The following is a 21206-nucleotide window of genomic DNA, read 5'->3' as shown; positions in this document are numbered from 1 at the left end:
AAAATAGATACATAGACTTTGTTCAAAGTTCGGTTGTATTAGTTTATTTTATTTAAAGTAATTCTGCTTGAATATGTTTCAAAACAACAAAAGGATAAGATTTAGCATAATTATCTAATATTGACTTATTAAGATTTTGTTATATTTAACTGTTAAAACATTTTATTTAAATATTAAATGAACTATAGTAAATATCTAATAAAAAACATGCAAGTAAGTCAAACTCGTATGGGAGATGAAACGAGTTACAAGCTGTTATATTTTGACGCTTATGGTCGCGGTGAAGTGATAAGAATGATTTTCGCACTTGCTGATGTTGAGTATATTGACGAAAGAGTAAATTCCAAACAGTGGTATGAAATGGGTGTAAAGTACAGTTAGTTTAAAATAGCAAGTTTTTACTCTATATTGTTTTTAATTTTACAAATACAGTAATAGTATATTTTTTTAGCTGATTGGAAAAATATAAGACTAGATTTAATTTATGGTTCTAAAATATTCAAAAAGTAAAAAAAAAGTTTCATTCTTATTGCTTCGGTTTTGATAATCTAACTTTATTTTTTTTATTAGTAGACAATATAAAGTTGCGATTTAAAATATGGTATACTTACAATTCCCACCCACGCTCAACTCCCACCAATTTTTTTCTTTATTTACTTTTTATTTTTTAATCATTTTTTTTTCTATTATCACTGTTACTCCTACCATAACCCATGGTCGGTAAGCGGTTCTCGGATTTGATCGGGTAGGATGCCCGGATGTAGAAATGATCGTGGGTTGAAACTGGGCGGTTCCCTAAAAAAATATATATACAAGTGGTTAAAGTTATTGTATAGTTTTTATTAAAACTACTTATTATGAGCACAGTTTAGTTTTTATCGTTTACGTGAGACAAAACAATTAAACTTATGCTAAAAGTTGGTTATACTATATACGAGAATATAGAAAATACATTTATAACAAATATAATGTACACTCATATAAAAACGTCGAGCATAGTTTAATATAAACAGCGACACCTTTCGATCACTGCCCAGTTCTCCACATTGACGGTTTTCAGTTGGCCGACAGCGGAGCGATTATTCGGTATTTGTCCAACAAGTTCGATCATGTTTGTTTGAATGGGAGTGACCACTTGGAAGCTGCCAAGATTGAAATGATATACCAACAAATACGGGACGACTGGGGAAAACTGCCGTTTTTTGAAAAAGACTTGAAAGTTAAAGTGAGTTGGATTAAAAGTGATAAAAGACCTTTTAATTTAAAAAATATTAAAGCTTTTTTAACTATAACATAAAGGTTTTCACTCTAAAGTTTAATAAATAATTATCAAGATTTAAGTAACACATACATAGTGTATTTTGAAAAATATATACTTTTACTTTAAGCTTGTATAATTAGTTAAAAAATTTATAAAAAAAACTTTGTTGTTTTAGTCCGATAAATATAGTCAAAACAACTATACATACAAAGGTTTTTTAATAAATTAACAAAAACTGTTTTAAATTGTAAGCTTTATATAAAAAAACCCAGATTATATCTACGTTGTAAATCATATACTTTTTGTTATGCTATGGATCAGCCACTAAATCACTAAAATATTAGCTAGTTCAATAAAATATTTAAGCCACTTAATATATCGAATAGTTTAGCATTCATACCACTAACAATTCATTTTAAATCAGATTAGTTACAACTGAAAGGTTTCCAAATCTAGCAGTTTTTAAACTAAGTATTACGATCTTAGTGTAAAATAACACATGTTTTACTTTTATTAAATAAAAATAGCTTAAAATAAGGCCTAAAGGTGGGTTGGCAACTTCTTTAGTCGGCGGAAACATTTGTACAAAATGGTAAGTACTTATTAGACATAAATTTTCTAGACTCACTCTACTTTCGTAAGCTTGTAAAAACAAAAATTAATTTCTTTAACCACCAACTTATAAGAACACAATTATAAAGTTAGCACAAAAGTTAACTGACAAATAATTTTTACTACACTTGTAAAGTTTAATTAGAATTTTTTTCGAAACTAACACGTAACATATTTTTAAGCTAACATGTAAGTTACGGGCCAGATAAACTTGTTTAACCGATATATGTTTTTAGATCCTACCCTGTAAATATCGTTGAAACTTGATACAAAAAAAGACTCTTAAGTGTTTTGTGTTCTCATGATTTCAAAAACCTCTTAGTAGCGTTTCGTTTCAAAGTAGTCGCAAAATATTCTTTGAAGCTTATATGTTTAATATATATAGTTCATTAGTCAAAGTGTGATTATCAACTTGTTATTAGTTTTTCTTTAGCTTGTTTTGATGTTTAACTGAACTAACTAAGTTCATAACATATTATCTTAAACTTACTTCGGCTATTTAGTCAAAATTTTACTTTATTTATAGATTTAAGTAAACAAACTTTATATAAATATTTGTAGTCTTTTCATACTACAAAAAAGTTTTATGTAAAAATGACCAATATTATTTTGTTTAAAATAAACTGTATTTATTTCTCTGTTAACAACAAACAATAGAGTGAAAGACTTACAAACAGTAGCATCTTTTTACCAAACTAACTCATACTGTTTTTTTAGGAAGAAAAAACTGAGCGTGTTTATAAAGATCACATTTTGCCTACGCTAAAAAAAGTTGATGAAATTGCTAAATCATACAACAAAACTTTTTTAGTTACTAATGTAAGATTTAATAACTTTTATAAGAATATTTGAAAAATATATAATGTCTATTTGTTTTTTTTTAAGGCTGAGAAAACTTTAATTATAAATAGTTTAATATATTATAAATATTATCAAATTGGTGCTAAACTTCTTTAATAGTGATAATTTGAACCTTTTTTATTTATGTTTTTTTATAATTATAATCAATTTTTATATGAGCTTAACTTTTCATACAAAGTTAATGAAAAAATAATAAAAGGATATTTATTATTCTCATACCTGCAAATTGGTTGCGTGTGTATTTAGCTGCTTTTTTTTCTTAATCTTAATTTTATTTTAGCAATTAAAGTATTTTAAATCTAGTAAGACATTATCCAATTTTGAATTGAATATATTTACTCTAAATTTTATAAATTCTTAAGCTGCATAAAAATGAATGTATAAACTCTTTCAGAATATTACTTACTCTGATTTGCTTCTGGTGCACACATTTTGTCTGATTGAAAAATACAAGCAAGGTCTGACAAAGCAGTTCGAATATTTAACCGTAATTTCAGATAGAGTCAAAAATAATGAAATAATCAAGAAGTATCTGAAGGAGAGACCTAACCATGCATTTTAAAATCAAAAGCTATATTAAAACATCATTTTTAAAGTACATTTTAAACTTAAAGGCATATATAAAGTATTATTTAAACATTTTAGTATTTATCTATTAAAATAAACTATTTGATACATGTTTCTTTCATAAATGCTTAGTTACAATTAAAGATAGAATTAAGTGATTTTTATTTTTTTTGTTTTGTTTTTCGAAGTTTAATATCAAGCAGTTTTTTTATATGACGACTTTTTCTTGTCTTTTTATAATAAGTATTTAGTTATTTTAATATTATTTATTATAAAAACTAAATTTTACACTTACAAAAAATTTATATTAAAATATTTGCAGAATTAGTTAAATTCGAATTTTCTAATTTCCATTTCAAACAAAAAAAGTTTCCTTAACGTTAAAGTACTATACTTTTGACTTTATGTTTTTAGTATTTTCTTAAACTAGACTAAAATAGAAAAGTTTTAATGAGCAGTAGTGTAAAAATAACTGTACCTAAAATTTATGATTTAAATAAAATGTTAAGCTAACTTCACTCAAAAATAAGCGAAAGTTCATCATTAGTTTTGTACTTTTTTATTTATTTATGATTTCAAGAAAGAGTACTTTACGCTACTTAGACGACCGAATTCGTATTTAGTACTTTGTTAAAGTGTTTTGTTTTAAACTTTTAAGAATTTTTTTTCAAAATTGTTAATCTTCGAAAATGAAAGTTTTAACCTTAAAGTCTATTTTAGTAAAAAAGAATTAAACGTTTATTAACACCAACTAACTTTAAAGATATATTGTTAACAGTTCCTTTTACACTTGGCTGTAAATGTTAAAATAACACTTGTATTAAGTTTTAGTTTCTTCAAAATATATTACACCTTCACATATAAAACCAAGACAACAAAATAAGAATCTTATATTTGTTAGTTTTTAATTTAAAATTATTTTTAGTGATAAAAAATTTATCTACAAAAATTATTTTCATTGTAGTGATATACTTTTTAATTAATATAATTAATTTAAACATTTAAAATCAAAACAAAATTTTAGACTTCAATCTTGTTTTTTATGTTCCAATTTACATTAAGTTCAAGTAGCAGCTACTTGAATTTTAGATGTATACTGTTTGAACTATTACGTGTGTTATGTCAATAATATATTATAAGTATTGAGAAAAAAAATCAAATTGTTTGTACTAGGTATTATTTCCTTTAAAAGTTTAGTATTTTAACTTTTAATAATTTATTTAAAGTCTTGTAAACAATTATTGTTCATAAAGTAGTTATCGTAATAAATCGTAATCGTTATAATCGTAATAAACAAAATTTTCAAATATGGTTTTAACTTAAGGTTTTTAAAACTATTTTCTAAAGGAATGTATTTTATCTGTTAGGTATACCATAAAATTATAAATAACATTTTAAAAAGATAAAATCCAGATTAAATCAAGTTCAGAGCTAGCTTTTAGTTCAGGTTTAACATGTAAATTAAAAATACGAAAATTATAACTGAAGTTTTGTGTATCATGCTGGGTTTTAGTTTGGAATTGTAATGTATTTTGCACTAGTCTTATAAAAAATAAAGTTTTTTATGCCTTAACTGGTCATATGTTTTTTGAATTTTACAAAACAGACTGCATTTTTGTTAATGTTCAGTCATAATAAGATCACTTTAATAAAAGCTTTGCAAACTTCATCTAATCAATAATGATTTAGAACTGAGTATTTTGTAACATATAAAAAAAACTAATGAGTAAAATTACTTTAAGACATGCTAAAAAAATTTAAACTGGTTTAAACTTGAACTTTTCCTAAACATTATTGTTATTTTGGTATTTTAGATATTATAGACGTTTTCTTTTTCTTTTCGTGTCTTTTTTAATACGTTAATTACTTGGAGTCAAAAGTTTAAAAAAATATTTACAGTTTAGAATTTACACAATTATAAATTTTGTTTCTTGCTTGTGTTCTAAATAAATCTATCTTATTTTAAAATTTATAGTTTTTTCAGGTACTTCATTCTTTCAAAAAGTATAAGTTCAATACTGCCTAATTAAAATTTTTTAATAAATTGTAAGTATGTAATATAAAAATTCGTTGGTTCATATACTTTTCAACTTTCTTTTTTTTCCTTTGTTTAGAGGTAACACAAATTTAATGATAGAATAGTTTTATACTAGATTTAGTTCTTTAGACATTTAAATAAAGCTTCGACTAATAAAAGACTCCTAATTGAAACTAATGCATGGTTATTTATGTATATAGTATATGTACATAGTATATTTTCATCTTTACATATATTTTCATTTTATTTTAAATCTTTTATAGTACTCCATATTGTATCATGCAACGATAAATAAAACTTAATAACAATATAATGCTTCAAAAATTGGTTTTAAGTAGTTAAAAGTAAATTAGCCTAGGAAGTTATTACAGACACAAATAACACACTTTATTATCAAACCTAAATTTTAAGCTCGTTTAAGTTTGAAAATATGATCACGTAATGTTTATTCTTCTTGTTTACTTTGTTTTATTTCTCAAAAAGTTTTTGATTGGTTAATCCACACAAAAATTGCGCACATATATATAAATTAAAGCGTTTAAATTTAATTAACAAAAGTTACAGAACATAAACATGAACGTTGGAACTAATTTTTCAGTCGTCATTGTATTTATCTTTATCTGCGCTCAAGATGTTGTATCAGGTTAGCTAATTATCTTTCTGTTTTTTTAACAATTTTATAAACAAACTTAAAAAATTTGGGATGATAGTTTAGAATTTTTAAGTAACACTGTTAACTCCAAAAGTTTGAACTAAAATCTTGTCCTGGACAAGATGTTAAAAGGTATCCGTGGTTTGCGACTCGATAACCGAAATTTTTTTTCGTACCCCAGGTCCTAGGACCAAATATTTTGAGCGCTTTTTTGTCGTCCAATAGACTATAGTATGACTAAATTAAACTAGGTTCTAAAGACTTTAAAAAAAAATCCCTAAACTATATAAAAGTTTGTTTGCTTCTTACAAAAAAAGAATTTTTTTTGAGAGAGTTTTTTAATTTAAAATATTTTTTTTAACTTTATTTCTATTACCAAGAAATGAAAAAGCTGCTTTGATAATTTTAACATAGTAATTTATGTTGTATTTTTTTCACAATTATTAATAATATCTTTATTCGTTTTCTGATTTGTACTTATAAGGTTTATCAACAAAAGAAAACTATTATTTTTTAGTTAATGCAAGTTACAGCAAAGATTTTAGATATCGGAAGAAATGTGTTAAATTTACTTTTAAGCTTTTGAGTTATTAATTTGAAACTGTTATTCACGTGAAAAAGTAATATAATTGTAATTATTTTCAAGTTAACCTATAAGTTTGGAATAATTCGGTTTATTTATAAAATATTTTAATTTAAGACGAAGCTTCTACTCCACTAAAACTAGAGGTTGCTGGTATTTATTATGAAAACGAGGAATTAACAGCTGTATGCGAAACTGGAGTTTTACTGGAAAACATTACTAATAAAGACTACGAAATTCTATTTGTGTTAAACAATAAACTAGTGCAAAGTGAGGTATTTTTAGTTTAATAATTTTATTTCTTTTGAATTATATTCACAAAAACTGTTTTAAAATATACATTAAGTTGATAAAAAACTCAATTTTTATAACCATTTCAAAAGTGAATCTTTTTTAGACATCAAATGTGTACAAAAGAAACGTGTCCGCCGCAGATGACTACTCTACAATTTATTGTGAATTTCGAGTGAAAAATACTGAGATGAGCTATACTTCTGAACTAAAAATTATAAGAGTCTACTGTAAGCAAGTTTCTATAAAACTGAGTCACTTAGTAATTTTTTACATTTCAATACTTTTAATTACTGTAAAAAGTTTTCAAAATTAGTATTAATTATAAGTATTAATTGTTAGTGTAATGTTATTATTTTATTAACCTTAGTTACTTACAAGTTATACTAAAAGTATTATAATCTTGTTACAGATGCACCGCGAGAATACAAAATATCAAAAAATCAAACGAAAACTGATTGTACATGGAAAGAAAGATTGGAAGGGAGTTGCAAATTTTATGTTTACTCCAACCCTGAGAGTGTAATAGTTGAATTATTCAAAGATAGCAGTGGTTAGTTTCATAAAATATAAGTTTATTTACTTTCTTAAAAAGACTTAAATTGATTAAAAAAAATTCAAATCTATATGAATAAGTACTATAAAATGCCTGCTAAATTCTCTGAAGCGAAGTTTGTAGATTAATTATCCATGTGCAAAACATTTTGTTTGTAAGTAGTACGTTTTCTTTGTAGCGGTATTTTTGGTTTAAGTTTACCAGGAGCTTATAATCAATGATATATGTATATTGTCTATTGAACAAAAAAAAAGGCACTCAAAAAGTTTGGTCTAAGGACCTGTTGTACAAAGGAACCTTTCGGTTGTCGAGTCGTACACCACATACTTATAAAATTTCTTACAAGCTATTACACATAATTTTTTATCATCTAAATATTTAGATTTTTTGGAATAAACCTATTAATTAAACGAAATGAAAGAAAATAAAACTAAATGAAAATTAACTGAGTTTTGTGTTTAAAAATGTTCCTAAAAACTGTCTAATAACATAAGAATAAAAAATGTATATAAAACTTTAAACTAACTTATAAAAGGAGATGAATACTACTAATAGCAAACATGTGAATACTTGAATGATAAGTTACTACAACAACTTTAAAGAAGGTTAAAAATGTAATACGCTAAAATATCTTTACTTTAAACTTTATCAGTTTTTTGTGCTAAAAAAGTTACTTTTTCTTTTCTATTTATTAATTCACTTGAACAGTAAAAGTATTTTACACCTGAATAGAAAAATAAACTATTGTATTTTTGTAAATAATTTTAAAGAAGTGAATTTTACTATAAGTGAACTTAACTTTTATAAATGAAAATATAAAGATAAACAGTTTTTTACATTGGCATGCTAAAAAATATAAATAAAAAAAGAAAAAAAAATGTAAGTATTCAGAACTTTATTCAAAATCGTAATATTTAGTAATATTAAAATAATTTTAAGAATAACCAGATAAAAAACGCTGCAATCTAGGCTAAATCTGTAACCAAACAAGTAAACTTTTAAACAAAAAAAAACTGGGTATTAAATGACAAATACTATTAACTCCTTAAATACTAGTAAATAGACGAGTAGCAATGATCGCTAATGATCTTGATAATCACTACTTAATGCATAACTTTTAAGTTAATTCTGGAACTTTCAAAAATTACTTATATTTTTAAACATAATGGTAGCTTAATCCATAACTTACTACCTTGATAGGATAGCGATTTATGAACTATTTTGCTGTTGAATCTAGATAGGAAAAAATTTGTTTATGAAGATCTCGTATGGTAATTATGGAAATTTTTTAATTTTCATAGTAACTATTAAAGTTATCTGGTTCAAACTATTGTTAAGCTTAAACATAAACAGATTTAGTTCATATAGATATAGACTTTTAATATTTAATATTTTTTCTGAGTTTTTTATTCTCTAACACTATCATCGTACTTTTTATATTGTATGCATCTAAGTGCTCTCTTTATGAAAACATTGATACCTTTTATATATTTTTTATTTGCTCTTGCCCAACACAACAAGCCATGTCAAACATTGCTCGTAAGCAAAGAATTAATAATCAAATATAATGTTTTTTCATTTAAAAAGCGTCTCGTTTTATATTATACACCCAATATTTTTTGTAATTTTGTTTTTATAGTTTCTATGTGTTCTGACCATTTAAAATTTTTGTCTATAATAATTTCCTAATTTTTATAGCTTTTTGTATTTGTTTAACTGTTTTACCTACTTATACAATAAGATATATACTTTTTCAAAAACTATTTTTGATTGATGTAGAACTAGGCTTCTAGTTTTATTAAGGTTCAGTTTGAATTTTTTTTTCATAAGCCAATCTGATACCTTTTTTAGTTCTGTATTAAAACTTTTATTATCATTTAACTGTGCGTTTTTTTTTTTCTTGTATATTTTCTTATAATTCTGAATCATCTGCAAAGTTGAGGTTGCTAAGACTAGTGGTATTTTGTAAGTCATTGTAGTGTGATCAAATATCCGTCGTTTAAGTTACTCATACTTTTCAAAATACTTTTAATCATAAAACATAACAACCATATAAAGTATTTTTTTAAACTTAAAATGTTTTTTAAACAAAATCTAGCAAATTTTTCTACTTACGGTTATTTTTTAAAAGAACATATTTTTTTCATTGAAAAACTACAAAGTATCAGACGCGTACTTGACTTACCATTAAACTTTGTAAAATATAAACATCTTTTTATTTATTTAAGTGTAATGAAATACTGAAAATACTTCTAATAAAGAATTTAGCACAGTAGCGATATCGGTAAGGAAAACACTACATCTCGAAAACTAGTGGGTTAAAATATACTTTTAGCAAATTAAATTATATGAAGAAAAAAATATTTTATAACATTGATAATCATAAAGGCGGCAAGTACTTTTAGAAAAAATATAGTATTTTTTAAACAAAGTAGAATATACCAAGTTTTTATAAAAAGTAAGTAGACATAAACTGTTATTTGATCTGAAAATGAAAAGATTATTAATAAGTACGCAATTTCTAGTAACTTTTGCTTGGTTTTACAATTGATATCCCTACTCGGCTCGATGTTGTAATTTTAATTTTAAATTTTTAAGTATTTAACGTTTATTTCTTTGTTTAGCTTGACTTTAGTAGCTATAATAAAAAATATCTACCGAATAGTTGAGCTTTTAATACAGCCTCTATTAGCTTATTTCAAATATATTAATCTTAAACACTTTTTCAAAATTTGTTGTAAAATTAAAACTTTTAGAGTTAGATCCTTTAGATGTTTACTATCCTTCTATAAGTATTCATCAACGTAAAACTGGAGAGAAAATTTTGATAATTTACACAAGAAAAGTTAGTTGAAGTATTAATTTTCTTAAACCAAGTTTTTTTTTTGTTTAAAATGTCAAATTGTAAAACTAATCGAAAAATTACTTGTTTTACTTCTACTTTTAATAAGCATTCGGTTTTAATTTTTATACTGTTTTTATTAATTATACTCATATTAATATTCAAAATTTTACTCGAATTAAAATATTTTATGTTATATTTAATAATCATAAATTAAAAGGTCTATTAGAACATATTAGTATAATATCGTACAAAAATTACAGAACTCGCTAGTTATTTTATTAGTTTTTTACTACTTTCAATTTTGATTTTCAAATGCATTATATTTATTTAAAACCATTTGCTAGTAAAATAAATTTTAATAGATATATAGAATACTGCTAAACTAGTAAATTTTACTTAATCAAATTTATTAATACCTATAAAAGATGTTTTGATACAGTGCTAACTGCAAAACTTTAAGCTTAAAAATTTTTTAATGATTAAAACAGTTTACAAATATACTTAGCATTTAAGTAAAAAGAAATTATAGCTTACTTGCTTACTTGTATAAAGCATTCTTCATGGATTTTAAAACTTTTTTTCGCAATTTTTAAAGAACTAACTTTATTATAAAAAAAAATATTTTAATAATAGTATAACTTTATTTGGTTTTTTCCAATTAAAAGTTGTATTTATATTACACGTAAAGTTTAAAACTTACTGCCTAATGTTTAACTTTTTTTTATTGTTTTTTAGATATCATGCCAAAGCTTTTAAGTTTTTTTGTTGCAAGATTTAAATTTTGTTACAAGTTTAATATTCTTCAAGAATTTGCTTTTAAAAATGCAATAAGTTATAAAACTTTTTTAAGAATCATTTTAACTCAGTCTATTCTCATAAAAGTTACATTTACTAAATAAAGAAAAAGGTTTAACTAAAGTGATTGTTTTTATTTATAATCTTTGATTATTTATTTCGGTAATTCAAAATTATAAGCAAAAGTAATTATTTATAATAAAAATTTATTTAAAAAAATAATTATAAATAAATAAAAACAAAGTTTTTCCTAAAACTTTTTCAAACAAGTCTTTTAATAATTATAAAAAAGGGATTTAATGTTTTCAAAAAACAATAAAATGTTTAACACTATATTTTGACAGTTTAAAAGCTTACCCATCTGTTTTACAAAGTTAAAATGTTTAATGAAAATGTTACAAAGATTTTAAGTTTAGTAATAAAACAATTTTCTTTTAGTTGAAGTCTTTATTTTGAAAACTTTATTAACAACTTTTTCTTTACTTTAAAATAAATGTTCAAATTGCTTGATATGCTGCTAAATTCTTAAAATAAATTTAAACTAGATTAATACTATAAGTTGAAAAATTCGAAGTGAAATAAAGTTAATGTGGAGAATATTGCTGTCGTTTCAAAATACTTAAACATTCAAAAAAATATCTTGATTATCATTTCAGGCAATTTTACAATATGCCGGTTCATACCACGCAATAATTCAGTCAACAGACGAAAAACTGAAACCTCAAACACTAAATCTTTATTTTGAAATTAAAGTAAACGAACTTGTTACAAACGATTATGTTGATTATGATTACAGTGATGGTTACGATGATGGTTGGTCTTTTCCTATTTATGGCTGGGTGATTCGCTCGATCGTGACCTTTTTCACAATAGTTGCTATAATTATCAAGGTAATTTTTGTAGATTTAAAGTTCTAGCTAGACTAAAGTCTAGTTTTGTTTAATTAGTTACAAACTTTTCAAACCAAGTACACTTTGATATAAAATCGAAACAACTTTATAATTCAGATATGTATCTGGTGTGGAGTGCTAACTTGTACTGGAGGAACTATATGCTGCATAGCTTGCAAAAATAAAACAGAAAATGAAGGTAAGCTAAATAACATAATAAACTTATAATTATAGAAGACTTTATAGAATGGTAGCATAAAGTACTTTAAACATAATCATCAATAAGTTAAATTAAAAGCTTTAAAACCACTTCTATATTAAAAGTATTTTATTAACTTTAAAACTTTAGCAGTAGAAATTAGAGACGAAGTCTTTTCAGAAATTTCAATAGAGTCTGGAGATCAATTAAAAAGTGGTAAAGTAAACGTTGCTTACGGCAAAACTATTGGCATCTGCTAGTTATTTAGTTTCAATGTTTAAATGTTTATTAAACTTACATTTTGCAACTTCTTTTTAGCTATAATACTTGTTGTATTTTTTTTTAAATCAGCTTTTTTAAACAACCTAAACTAGTTAAACTTTTGCCTAATTTTTAAAAGAAAGCCGATCATTTCCAACACGCTACCATTTCGAACTCGATAATTTCTAACCCGATCTAACCCGATAGTTTCTAACCCGATCATTTCTACCTCAATCAGTAAATTTATTTTGATTTTTAGATTTTTTTATCAGAATTTGTTTTTAAAACAAACGAATCTTCGCAAAAATGTACTTTTTTCGAAGTTTGAGTTTTATGTCTTAAAAAAAACTTGGTTTTTATATGTTGTACTTATAATATACTTTCAATATTAATTTCAGTTCAATTTACTATACTTTCAATTTTTTTCTTTATTTTGATTTTTTTTCTTATTATCAATCTGCTCACATCGAACTTTTGTTTTTGATAAGATTTACTACACGACAATCATTCTATAAAAAGATGACATCATGGTCTTCTTGCTTAGCAATTTTTATCTTAATCTAAATTTACAGACAAATAAAAGGAGCTGTAATAAAGATTAAAAGAATCGAGATTTTTTTCTTAACATGCTACGAAAAATATGAACCAAAAAAGAATCTATAAATGTTTTATTAGTTTCCGTAAAATTAAAAAAAGTTATATTTAGCATTTTATTTTTATTTTTAAGTTTTTAACAAAAATATTGTTATTCGTCAGTGAAATTAGATTGTTTTCTTTTTGTCTAATTAAGAAGACCCTAAATAAAAACAAAATCTAAAAATACCAAAAATTTTGAGCGTCTTTTTTTCGTTTAATAAACTATAATAGCAACAAAACTATACAAAACTACTACATAGAATAAAAGATAGCTTTTAACAAATTGAAGATACTTTACTTTAGGAATTCATACTTATATATTTTTGAGCATGAAAATATTTTTAAGCTGTAACGTTCGTAAGTTGGTTTTGAAAATCATTATTAGAGCGATTAACATGAAAAGTACTATTTTAGGTAGCTTGTATAATAATCTTTTTAAGTTTTACCTAATATCAGCTATATTGGAACATTTTTTGTTTTTTTTCAAGCAAAACTTTATTTTTACTTACTATTTTGTAATCAAAATAAAACTTAAGCTTTGAAGAAACAAAACATATATTATAACTAAAATAATAATATATATAATTGTTAGCAGAGTTTCAAGAATACCAAAACTAAATAATTATGAATGCTTAAAAATCGTTTATTATAATTTTCAAATGCTCTAATATTTTTTGTTATACACTTATAGTAACAACTGTTTTAACTTTCAAAGCAATGCCGTTTTAAAAAAGGCTTATTTAAGTCTAGCATTTTTAAAGTTTTTTGCGCCTAGGTAGCTTACAATAAATTCATAAAAAATAAAGTATAAGAAAGCAATACAACTACAACAGCTAGATTTACAAATACTCTAATTGTGGCAAACTTTCCTTAAGGTTAAATATCGCTGCTTTAAAGCAACCAATTTTTACGTAACATTAAAGTATTTTAACAAAGAACAACTCTTGATATATATTTCAAATTTTAAATATAAATAAAATTTGTATTTTTCATACCTAAGCTTACTAAACTTTCGTTATATTTTTTTTCATCGAAATATACGAGCAATAGCTAAGTAAAATCAAAATTTTATTTGTTCCAGTGTGTTAAATTTCTTGATTAATATTTTGTTTTACTATTTATGAACTAATGTTTCATTACAACTTTATTTATAAACAGAAATTATAATGAATTAGTTAAAAATTACTAATAAATCTTTTTTTTTTCTATGAAACTCTTGTGAACCAAAACAACAGTTTTTAATATTCTATAAAGTGTAATTATTGTTTTGTCTGGAGATTTATTGCGAATAAAATTCCAGTAAAAACAAAAAATATATATTATTACAAAAGTTTAAGAAGGTTATAAGAGAATAATCTACAAAATTAAAATATAAGTTTAATATTTAAGATGAAATTTTATTTTCTTTAAAATAATGCATAGCTCTTTGTATTTTAAGAAATACTTTTAGTTTTGAATTTGCTTACTTATCATAACAACATATGAGCTCAAAGCCGCACTAAATAATAAAAATACAATAAAACAGATAATTAGGTGTCAAACATAACCTCTAACAGGTTTAATAGTCAATTTTTGAAAAAGAAACTTATGAAAAACTACTATACTTTCTGTTAAAAATTATTTTATCGAAATAAAAGTATGACTAACTCATGTCAAAAAAGAGTAAGATTAATACATTAATATTTGCTATAAAACCTTATTAAACTAAAGTAATCCGTTGTCTTAACTTTTATTCCAATATTTAACTCTTTAAGATTGAGTTCTAAAGTTATTTTTTTTTGAAAAATAAACTTATGAAAAACTACTATACTTTCTGTTAAAAATTATTTTATCGAAATAAAAGTATGACTACTTAATACTTATATAGAATATGGTTTTTCTTAAGGTAGTATAACATTACAAAATCGATTAGACTTTGTAAACATTAAATGAAATTACTCTTGATATTTATTTTATAGTAATCTTAAATCTAGATAACATTTAATGTTTTATTGCACGAGAAAATTTGTTTTACGATTAAACGTATGAGTAAGTACTGTGCTATTCAGTAGCCTGTTTGTACAATGTTATGTAGTACTTTATTATATTGATCTTTAAACTTATAAAAAATCTTTGCCAAGTAAATTTGAATAACTATGCGTACAACTCAATTAAATCTCCATTTCTTAAAGAAACTATACTTATGGTTTAGTCGTTTCTTATGATAAAAAGTATGGTTTCAAATATTTGATATCACAGAAACAGAGATTTAAAATACTCAAAATAATATTCAAAAACAATTAAAAAAAGTATTTTACTTATAAATAAACAAAATTAGAAATATTTAAAAAAATCTTAAAGCAAATTTTTAAAGATTTCTTTTCAAAGATAAAAATCAGAATTTCTTTAATTCAAGTAAGTATCTTGTTTAACAATATCAAATATTTATAAATGTTTTACACATTTATAAGATAAAACAATATTGACGTAAACTCTTATTCTAGTTATAAACTTAACTTGAATTTGTAAAACACTAAATAGCACAGGTATAAAAGGTTTTGGTTTTGATTTCATATATTTTCTAAACTAGGCTTTGATTCATAAAAAGTTATAGAACAAATTTGCGTGGAATCATTTACATACTTACAACATGACTTTGTTTTGTTATTATTTTCAATAATGTTTAAGATGTGTTTATGTTAGTATAAGAGTAGTATATAGTTTTATTCGTTAATAATTGCTTATTTTGAATATAAAGATAACGTAGCATACATACAGTATTTGCACTATAATATTTTAAACTTTTTAAAGAAGTTTGCTTTTAAACTATGTCTTTAGTCTTTATTACTTACCTTATGTAAAGACAAAAATGCGAAAATTGTAAAAGTAACAGGAAGCAACATTAGTAATATCAATATTAAAGTCAAATATAAGCAACTAAATATATATGAAAAAAGTTTAAAAAGCCTAATTATTATTCAGCATAATTTTTTGTTTTCAAATTAATAAATTTTACATTATTTATAATATTATTTTTCGTATAAAATTGTATTAAAATAAGTAGACTTAGTTGAAGTTTTTTTATTGTTTTTTTTTTCATTTCGTAGTCAATTTTTAACTTTTGATGTTGTCTATATATAACTTCTAATAGTTCAATAAATAGTAGGTGCAATTTTAATGAACTTTTCTTAAATATTATCTTAAAGTTTGTGAGACCAAAATAGTTTTAATTTGAATGCTGAACATTACTTGAGTAGAGCTGTATTTACAAGCATGTAGTCTAGCATAAATAAATAAAAAATATTAAATTTCCTAATAAATGAAAAAAAAAATCTATCTAAATGAGAAAAAACTAGAATTTTTTACTAAACCTGTAGATTTTAATATGAAATTCAAAAATAAAATGCTTTTTTTAATCTCAAATTTTTTTAGATTCTAAGAAAATATTATTAGTTTTTTTACCACAAAAGTAGTTGATTTAGATTTTTGGATTTGTGACTAAATAGTGTTCTAAATATTTAGACTAGCTTTGCCTAAACCGCTTAAGGTACTTGGGTCTCAAGTTGTGGTCTAGTGTTTTAGAAAATCTTAAAAACATTGAAAATTGGAAAACAAAGAAAAGGATGAGTTAAAAACAGCTGCAAAAAGTATTGCTGAGCCAGTATACAGAGTAAGTTTAGAATGATTTGAATCTGTAATTTGTTTTGCATGCAGATGTTGCTTAAATGTGTTTAGTTGGTATTTTTCATGTGTTTATACTAATATATGTTTAGCTAATTTTGGTTTGTTGACAAGGAAAACCAACATGTGTGGATTTATTAGTATGCTTCTGTGTATTATTTGATGTTTTGTAATTTGTTTTAATTTTACCAAATAACTAAATTTGTTTGCAGAAATTAATTAAAAAGGCCTTTATGTTATTTTTTCATTGTTTTGATTGTAATATATAGCTTAACAATATCAAGTTAGAAGCTTTATTTTTGGTAAATACTTTTTTTTGTGTTGTTACAGTAAAATAGTTGTATATTAAACTTCAATATGGTAGTCTTTGGTCAATGTATTTATTATGTTACTAATTTAAAGTGCTTTTTCAACAAATAATTGTAGGTTTACTTTGGTAGCAATGATCATTATATGGTTGGATTGTAGTTGTGATTTTTTCTTATAAAGCTGGTGAAAACTTGCTTTGGGGTTTTAGCATCATGATTTACCCATATTTGTGATATTTTTTTGTTAGGATTTTAGGCCTGTGAATTTTCTATTTGTTTAAAAGATAACTGTTTTTGGTTAGTTAAAAGTGGATTTAATGTAATATAAAACATGATGTGACACTCATGCTTTTGCCTAGAAAAGGCTTATTGTTGAAAAGAGTAGAGTTTGAGACTGATGATTTTTACCATATGATTAAGATTTTATAATATAAAATTTAATTTTTAATGTTATGTATTAAGTATTTTTTTGTTATTTTATCTAAAAGATTAATTGTAGTTTTCTTTTTTAATAGTTTTGTTTTCACATTTATAAAATAAAGTAAATATTTTATTTTAAGAATTATAATTTTTACTGTTATTTTTAAACATTTTTATCTAAAAAGCTAGTTATAGTTTTCTTTTTAACTAGTTTTTGTTTTCATGTTTATAAAATAAAGTAAAGTTTTGTGTAGCTTTTATTTGATGAAGTAAGTTTTTTTTTCTTAGCTTTTTGAAAGTTCTTTTGTAAAGTATTATTGTTAATTTTTTTGAAATACTTACAATAATGATAAAGTTTATTGATCACAACCAAAATAATTTATCAAAAATAGGAAGGCTTTTGTTGTCATTTAGCTATATGCCAATTACTTGTTTTTTAAGCTATAAATATTTTGAATCGTAATAATCGTTAACTTGGTAAAAACTTATACAATTATGTCTTTTTGTATTACTATAAGTTTTATATTAAGTAAATATCCAAGTGCTTTATTAACAGGAATATTGGCTAAATAAAATTCTGTTTTACCCCAACATAAAAAACCATATCTATGATATTCTAAAAATGTAAATTAAAGATTAATTAAGGGCATAGGGGGGGGGGGGGGTAAACACCCTTTTTTGGTTTTTGATCTTATTTTATATAGTTTTTATAAAGCTACAAGATGCTTTTTACAGATTTAAAAAAATCAAAATAGTTTTTGAGATATAGCCGGTCAAAGTCAAAGCCGACAATAGGATCCTTATGGGAGGCACAAACTAAAACGGCAAAAATAGACTATTTCACTAAAAATCTATCTTCTCCTACGTTTTTTGAGATAACTACCTCAAACTTTCAGGAAATGTTCCTTGATATATTTAGAAAATTCTGTCGGAAGGAATTTTTTTAAAAATAAAAAATAAAAATTTTATATAAAAAATAAACAAAAAAAAACAGTTTTTTTTTTGTTTTTTTGTTATAAAATTTTTATTTTTTAATTTTTTTAAATTCTGTTCCGACAGAATTTTCTAAATACTGCAAGGAACATATCCTGAAAATTTGAGGTAGTTATCTTAAATAACGTAGGAGGAGATAGATTTTTAGTGATTTCTAGTTATTTAACGTTTTAGTTTGCGCTTTCCATAAGGATCCTATTGTTGCCTCTGACTTTGACCGGCTATATCTCAAAAACTATTTTGAATTTTTTAAATCTGTAAAAAGCATCTTGTAGCTTAGTAAAAACTTTATAAAATAAGATCAAAAACCAAAAAAGGGTGTTTACCCCCCCTATGCCCTTAAAAAGATTTTTTATTTAAATGTAAATGAAACACAATTTATTTAGTTATTTAAGTTACTACATCTTCTGACCAGTTAACCTAACTATCAATTTTTGCAACAGAATATATCTATATTTTCATTGAAGTATTTAGTTTTTTAAAACTGTTTATCTATCATGGCATTAAAGTTAATGTTCCCAAAAAAAAAGGTATAAGAGGATAAAAAAGAATACTTCAGGGTTTATACACACTCAGGCTAATAAAAAAAAGTCATGATTTTTTTGTAAGTCTGGCTAGTTTAAATATAATTCTTAAAACTCAATCTTAGGCTAAATTTTATGACTTTGAAGTATTATTTTCTTTGGAATTGTTTTTCTCTGATGGAAATACTTTAGTTTTTCAAATGTTCTGCTTCATTTACAAAAAACTCTTTTTAGATCTAAATTGTGACTACTTATTTTTAAAACTTTCACATTAATTCAGACTGGCTTTTGCCTCAAAGAATGTCAGTCCTCTTGCATTTAGTTTTATGAATATTTACTTATACTTTTTAACTACAAACCAATATTTTTTTTTAAGATCTACAATTAGTTACTTAAAGTTTTACTAAACTACTGATATAAAACTTGTACTTTTACTTATAGATAAAAGTATATTTTAGTGCATTTATTGAAAATAATAAACAAGTATTGTGTTTGTTATTGTTATTATTATAGCGCTCAGCAGTTGATTATTTTTATCTTTTCTGTTATTAACTCTTTGTAATGGTCTGAAATAGTGTTTGTTTTTGTGATATTTAAGTTGTTACATTTGTTTGTGAACTGCAATTTATTTCACAAAAACATTTTGAAATATTTTAAGTTTAAATACTGCAAAGCGTCAAAACATTTAAAAAATAATCTTATTGATAATAACACTATCAACCAGAAAATAGTGATTTAATAAATATTAAAAGAGCACATTGTACTGGTTTAGTGGTATGTTTATGTTATAGATATCAAATTACTTATTACTAATTAGCTAAGCACTAGTTGTAGTACAATAAATGTGTTTAATAAAAGAGAATAAATAATTGTTCCTGTGATAATAATATATTTTATAAGTAAATTTTTTCTTTCTTAATTGGGTGTTTAACCTCACTTTATATCATCATACATGCAATCAATTTTCAAATAGTTCATTATTAGTCCTTATATAAAAGTTTATAATATTTTTAGAAATTGAATGAACTAAATTTGTATTTATTGAACTTACTTTACTAGTCCTAGTATAAAAGTTATATCAAAAAGACCAAACTTACCAATATATTCAAAACAAGTGCTATTATGCAATAGCTTAGCTCTTAATTTTAGGCTACTTTAATAACTTTAAACTGAACTAGCTTTATGAATACAAGCAAAGTTTTTGCTACAAAAAATATGATAGTGTTCATAATTAGATCAAGATCAGTTCCAGATTTTTTCACAAGTACTAAGATTTGTTTTAAACAAAATCTTGTTGATAAACTGTAACTTACCATTTTACAAAATGCAGACTGTACATTTAACAAGGAATTTGATAATTTTTCAGAAAAAAGGTAAAACCTGAAACTAATATATCTTTCTTGAGTTGAACAAAACTGATTTAAAAATAAGGAAAAACTAACTATAAACAAGTTTTATACATTAAAAAAATTAAAATTAGATAAGATTATAAACAACTTTTATTTACAATAATTGATTATTTATTAGAGAACACATTTAATGTAGATTTTTATTAAACTTTCAAGGTTTTTATGCTACTTAAAGCTTTTTTTACCTTAAATTTAATTTAATGTTAAAAATAATCAAAAAAGATTGTACTTTCAAGAACAATGAAGAAGTTTAAAAAAAACCTAGGGTCACCATGATAATATCAAAACTTTGATATACTTTTGCAGTTTTAATGGTCTTGTTAAAAGTTACTGAAACATTTTAAAAAACTTTTTATTATTTTCTTTTCTAAATAAATATACAGTACAATATTTGAAAATTAAAACATTTTATAAAATTGAAGAAAAAAAATTGTAATCAATTTTTTTTTGCATATTTTAAGTCTATCTATTAAAATTATCAATTTTAATCCCTATATTTATGGCTATAAGCATTATTAAGTTATAAAAAGTTGTTTTGATTTAAATAATATTATTTGTAATATTGTAACTGCAAGAAAAAAATAAAATATAATTTCATATTTTTCCTTTAAGATAAAAGATTTACAGAAATTTTATATAAAGTAAGTTATGGTTTGTAATTTATTAATAAATTTTTTTATAAAAATTTGTTGTTTTTCAAAAGCTTTGTTTAAGCTGTACATAGTTTTTACTTAAATATTTTAGTAGATAATAATTTTAAAAGTTAGAAATGAAGAAGTACTCCAATATTACTCTATTTTAGGGTTGAAGAAAATAGTTTAACCCTAATTCTAAATAGTTTAATT

At 23.4% G+C, this 21206-nt stretch overlaps 1 protein-coding gene across 1 annotated transcript; it reads left to right on the top strand.

Annotated features, from left to right (window-relative positions):
* The first annotated feature begins 217 nt into the window (after positions 1 to 217).
* LOC145847560 (putative glutathione S-transferase 9) lies at positions 218 to 3345 on the top strand. Its single transcript, XM_082953636.1, has 4 exons — positions 218 to 376; positions 1014 to 1225; positions 2591 to 2692; positions 3129 to 3345. Exons 1-4 carry the CDS (start codon positions 229 to 231, stop codon positions 3294 to 3296), a joined length of 630 nt encoding a protein of 209 aa, XP_082809762.1. The 5' UTR covers positions 218 to 228; the 3' UTR covers positions 3297 to 3345.
* Positions 3346 to 21206: the final 17861 nt, after the last annotated feature.

This window comes from Thalia democratica, chromosome 1 (genome assembly GCF_965202585.1).
Source record: "Thalia democratica chromosome 1, ktThaDemo2.hap1.1, whole genome shotgun sequence".
NCBI classification, from domain to species: domain Eukaryota; kingdom Metazoa; phylum Chordata; class Thaliacea; order Salpida; family Salpidae; genus Thalia; species Thalia democratica.
This window is presented reverse-complemented; position numbering and strand designations above follow the sequence as displayed.